Source organism: Lactuca sativa, chromosome 9 (assembly GCF_002870075.4).
Source record: "Lactuca sativa cultivar Salinas chromosome 9, Lsat_Salinas_v11, whole genome shotgun sequence".
NCBI lineage: Eukaryota > Viridiplantae > Streptophyta > Magnoliopsida > Asterales > Asteraceae > Lactuca > Lactuca sativa.
Window position 1 is genome coordinate 165,191,068 of NC_056631.2, and position 5,540 is coordinate 165,196,607.

At 33.3% G+C, this 5,540-nt stretch overlaps 1 protein-coding gene across 1 annotated transcript; it reads left to right on the forward strand.

Moving 5' to 3' along the window:
* The first annotated feature begins 3,867 nt into the window (after positions 1 to 3,867).
* LOC111889691 (small ubiquitin-related modifier 2) lies at positions 3,868 to 5,239 on the forward strand. The gene is made up of 3 exons (XM_023885836.3): positions 3,868 to 4,033; positions 4,588 to 4,737; positions 4,967 to 5,239. The coding sequence occupies exons 1-3, from the start codon at positions 3,953 to 3,955 to the stop codon at positions 5,036 to 5,038; spliced, it is 303 nt and encodes a 100-aa protein (XP_023741604.1). The 5' UTR covers positions 3,868 to 3,952; the 3' UTR covers positions 5,039 to 5,239.
* Positions 5,240 to 5,540: the final 301 nt, after the last annotated feature.

A 5,540-nucleotide genomic window follows, 5' to 3' on the forward strand; every position in this document is an offset into this window, starting at 1 on the left:
GTTTTAACAATCAAACAATCAACCCAATTACCCATCCCCATTATCTTCTTTATTCTTAAGGATCTACCCTAAGAACCAACTATTTCTCATTCATTCATTCCTAAGGATCATCCTAAGGAAACAACATGAAGTCCATTGTTGCCAATGACACTTTGGTCAAGCGCAGCTGCTAATCTTGTCACTTAGGCGCAACTGCCAGAATTGGGACATTTCCTATGAGGCGCTTCTGCCGGTATTGACCTTTTTAACGCCACTGTCATGGTCATAAGGCTCCCTATTAGGCGCAGCTGCCGATACTGTCCTTAGAGCGCAGCTGCTAGGACGTTTACCGTAGATCTAAAACATCTACGGGTTGTGGCGCAGCTGTCAGTGCTCATCTATAGGGTACTAGGTCCACTGATACCAATGTATACCTATAGGATACTAGGTCCATGCTACTAATGTTCCTCTATTTCAGCTTTTATCCCTCATCATTCATCTACCCATGTTTTACCCAACATATCTTGTAGATATAAAATACTTTATACAGTTTACATCATTTAAAACATGTATAAAAATCTTTCACCGGCATAGACAACAAGTATTCAGACAATATGCACACATAGCACGTAAATTTATAATAAAATACTTCATATCTATGTGTAAGCTGAAAGTAACTACGCACTCACTTGTTAAAATGATGATTCCAAAATCGGGCAGCGCTTGCTTCTAACGATTCTATTTTCCTTCGACGAAACCTAGCATTATTATCGCTAAATTTTAGTCTAATATTTACCGTGACCAACTATTAGTCTTAGTATTATTATTATTATTATTATTATTATTATTATTATTATTATTATTATTATTATTATTATTATTATTATTATTATATACGCGTTAAACAATATTTTCCAACCACTATGTACAGACAGGGGCCAGACATAAAACACCGGAGGGCAGGACCATTTTGGCATATAGCACTTCTGAAATCCAACAACCCTATGCGGCCCTTTAAACCAGATTCCCCGTACCGCGAGTAATTAAAAAAAATATTATAACGACACTTATATAAGTTATAATAATAGCTCAAATATTTATTATAAGTTCATAATAACAATACTAATTTTAAATATAAGCTATATTAAAATAAGGTAAGCATAACTTACTTACAAGGGGGTTTTAGCTAGGAGTCGGGCTCTGCAGGGGCAGAACTTCGTCGCTGAATCTTTCTAAGAAAGATTCGTGCAGCGCTTCAGCGCTCACCTTACTATACTAAACTACAGAAAGAGAAGTCGAATCACGAGGGACCGAAATGCTCGGGGGATAAGGAGAGAAAGACTCTTGAATCAAGAGAATGGTGCAAGAAATATGAGAGCCCAAGGCTCTTATTTATACTAATTGAATTTTCAAAAACTACCCTCCATAATTACTTAATGACCTTTTAGTTATATAAACAACTAAACACCCATCTATAATACTATTTTAAATTGATTTAATGATATTTGTACTAAACTAATGTCGAAAGAACTCAATATTAGTCTTATAATGACCCCATCGTCGATACCTTTCTAATGATATATACATATGTATATATATGTGTACGTATACATGATTTATACTTTATTTTAATACGTAAATATGCTATTATAATTTGTAACTCGTTCATACGAGCTCCATTTTTGACGTTCTTTATATCCACGCGTAGGTGGAGACGTACTCTACAACTTTCGTTTAGACTCCGTCGGCTAATTTTGACTTTATTTTTAAAGTTATATTTTTAACAGGCCGGGACAGGATTGGTCCGTTAAAATCTCATAACTTCTTTATCCGATGTCCATTTTTGTCTGTCTTTTTATCGTTACGCTACTAATAACGAGATCTTCGATTCTCGTGTAGGTTGTGTCGGCTAAAAATCAATCGATCTAAAATTCGAATTTCGGGCTGTACACCGCTAATCCGAAACTTCGAAAAATCATAACTTCTTCATACGAAGTCAGATTTGGGCGTTCTTTTTATCGATGTTCTTAGTTTAACATATTCTACGACTTTTGTTTAGAGATGCTAAGGCTAAATCTCGCTCTATCATAAATTTACTATTTACGTCTCCTGGTGCCGTGTCGGTTTTGCCGAAAAACTTCGACGGGTCATAACTTCTTCGTTATAACTCGGATTTCGGCGTTCTTTATATGTATTGAACCCTTGTAACATATACTACAACTTCGTTAAGGTTAGTCCTTCTAAATAATCTTCCATCAAAAACTCATTTTTTATGCTTATTGGCTCTAAATTGACTAGCCCGGATCTGCGGACGTTACAAAAAATCCTAGAAATGGTCCATAATGCACAAAACAAAAAAGGTTGAGAAAGCTCTGAGTTTTTACCTCCAACTGATGCTCCAACCTTAGAAAGCTCAGATCCAAGGCTTACCCTCCAACTCTAGCTCCTTCAATAGCACCTTCTTCTCTTTAAAAGCACACAAGAACACTTTCAAGCTCAACCACACATACCAGCTCTAGAACTAGGGTTAGGGCACACTTAGAGTTTTGCTCTCTCGGAATGGTGGCTGAAAGTGAGGCCATAATGTCCCTTATATAGGGCTCACCCCCACAATTAGGGTTTCAATCTGAACCTAGTACGCCCAGCGTACACTATGGTACGCCCAGTGTATTGGGTAGCCTCCGCGTCAAGAACACGCTCATAAGTACGCGCAACATACTCTCCTTTACGCCCAACGTATTCAAAAGCCACACATTCTTTTCAATGATTAATTTTGACAACTTGAGAAAAGAAAAGGATCAAAAAGATATACATGAATTCCGAGATGTTACAGCCACCACCAACTGTGTGTATGTAGACGGGAGAATTGCAATAGATATAATGTTTGAACAATACTTCAAACAATTACCCTACTCATGGAAAAATTGTGACACCCAGCCTCAAGTATCTCATTTGGGACATCCAAAAGATAAGATAAAGTAGGTTATGATTGTAGTCGAGAGTAATCATAATTAGCTTGGTTTAATTTCCAAAAACATTTAAGCACTTCTAATTTCGTCATGGCCCATATTCCTCTCATTTTTTAAAAATTCTTATTAAACTTTTACTATTTTTTTAAATAATAAGTATTTTCATAAACCATTTTATCCCACTTCTCTTTATTTATAAAAATTGCCTAACTTTGAACTTTTAGAAAAAAATGACAATTTTTTTTAAAATAATAACTATTTTCATAAACTTTTTCTTATCCAACTTTACTTTATTTATAAAAGTTAACAAACTTTGTTTTTTTAATTTTTTAAAAATTGTTTTTTTTAATAAGCTTAGCTTAATAAAGTTTTTTTTTTTCTTTTTTTAATTCCTTTTATACCTCTGTTTTATAAATAAAAACTATTTTTATAAACAACTTTCATCCAACTTTTCTTTATTTTGTAAAATTTGGCCAACTTTTAACTCTTTTACAAATTTGATCCAAACTTTTTTTCTTTTTTTTTTTTTTTTTTTTTTTTTAAATCCGTAACTTTTTTGTAGTTTTGTAATTTTTTTAAATTAGTTATTTACGAAATTTTGTTTTATAATGTTTTAAAACCTTTTTTTTTAACTTTTTTTTTTATGTTTTTCAGAAAAATATCTTTTAATAATTTTTATTTTTAAAAAATTATGTTTTCACGTTTTAGTTTTTATAAAAAGGTAATTGCGTCATTGTTTCAATCAAGAGGTGTTTAGCTTGGATAACTCAAAAGTTGTCAATAAGATTGAAAACTTATTGATTCCCAATTTCCCATTCATCAATTTGGATCGTCGGATCGTCATTGTTTTTTCTGTACCCATCCTAACCGTCGATTCCTTTTCCATTAACTTTTTTATACCATTTTTCATCACCAAACCAAGGAAGAAAGAATCAGCGTACGAGTGCCGCAGAACACCGTCAGAAGCCGAATTCGCGAGTTAGAACTTTCGTCGATCGGAAAAGATGTCGGGAGTGACGAACGAGGAAGACAAGAAGCCGGTTGGAGATCAAGGTGCTCATATCAATTTGAAAGTCAAAGGACAGGTTAGGGTTTATCTTTTAGTTTTGTGCCATTATGATTATTTACTCCGTTCGTTGTCTCGTAAATTCCAGAAAAAGATCGATCATTTAGTTACTATCACGTGTTAGATGATAATTGTTCTTCGCTTAATTTGTATTTTAGGGATTCGTCTCGTTTCCTGTTTAGGTTTTGTATATAATCGTTGTATCAGTCCCTTTGTTTTTGTTTATGGATTTTTTGCCTTTGGCTCGGTTTTCTGTTTTCATAAGTGTCTATTTTTTTACTTGCGAAGATGTAGAAACTGGTGAAGTGATTTTGCATCTGAAATTATATCTTTGAAAATCAATGTGTGAATATGAACATAACATTAGCATTCAATAATCAATATTCACTATACCGATATACAATTAAAACATTTTTTTTTTCAGTTATCATCAATGTCATACACTTTATTTCAGATCTAGGCCTTGATGGATACATATTTTGATATTTGTACCTTAATTGTAAAAGATACGTATTCTAAAAGAAATTAATCCAAGCTTTTAGATTGTTTTTTTAACTTTTGATTATTTGACAGGATGGAAATGAAGTGTTCTTTAGGATCAAACGAAGCACACAACTTAAGAAGCTGATGAACGCTTATTGTGAAAGGCAATCTGTTGATATCAGCTCTATTGCCTTCTTGTTTGATGGTCGTCGCCTTCGAGCTGAACAAACTCCAGATGAGGTTCTCTCTCTCTCTCTCTCTCTCACACACACACACCTCTAGTTAGACATAGAAACAATGGTCATATGTAGTTTGTGGCAATTCGTTCATGTTTTCACCCTTTTTCTACAAACAAAAAGATCATTTAAGTATGCAAGACTAGCTTTAATGTCCTTAAAAGCTATGCTATTTAAGTATACTGTGAATTTAAGCTTTTAAAGACTGTTAAATAAATTGGGTTTGATGGCAGTTGGAGATGGAAGATGGTGATGAGATTGATGCGATGCTGCATCAGACAGGTGGCGGCTTCTTATGGGTTTAGAAGAAGAGTATATAAAGTGATGATGAATTGATGATATGATAATGCTGGTTGAGCTTTTGTCTTAAGCTTCGTAGTTCTGTTATTTAGGAGGTTGGATTTTAAGTTAACTGTTATGTTGGTGTACTTATTTAATAACAACTATTTTTCCCTTTAAGGGAAAGAATATGCTATATTGCTATATTCTATCGTAACTATTATGCATGCATCATGGCCACCGGTTTCTTTCATCTACTTCATAAAGTAGCTATAACATATTTTATGTTACATGTTGATTTGTTATGATTTTTTGGTGTTTCATCATGTACTAAATGTTGTGGTTTTAGTTAAATAACTAAGTATTAAATAATTACCTTCATCAATAAGAATTATCATTTAAAGAAACTTGGAAAGAAGTAGATTAAACAAAGACAACCATATATGTTATTAATTTTTACTATTTGCAACATAAGTGCCAACCTTTTTTTCTGCCGTAGGTTTATCAAAATATAAATTCACATTCAAG

What these genes read in the sequence shown, in the direction of transcription:
- LOC111889691 (XM_023885836.3), top strand. Translation starts at nt 3,953, where the DNA reads ATGTCGGGAGTGACGAACGAGGAAGACAAGAAGCCGGTTGGAGATCAA. An exon ending in ATTTGAAAGTCAAAGGACAG is followed by an intron (nt 4,034 to 4,587) that starts GTTAGGGTTTAT and finishes ATTATTTGACAG; the next exon opens with GATGGAAATGAAGTGTTCTT. An exon ending in CTGAACAAACTCCAGATGAG is followed by an intron (nt 4,738 to 4,966) that starts GTTCTCTCTCTC and finishes GTTTGATGGCAG; the next exon opens with TTGGAGATGGAAGATGGTGA.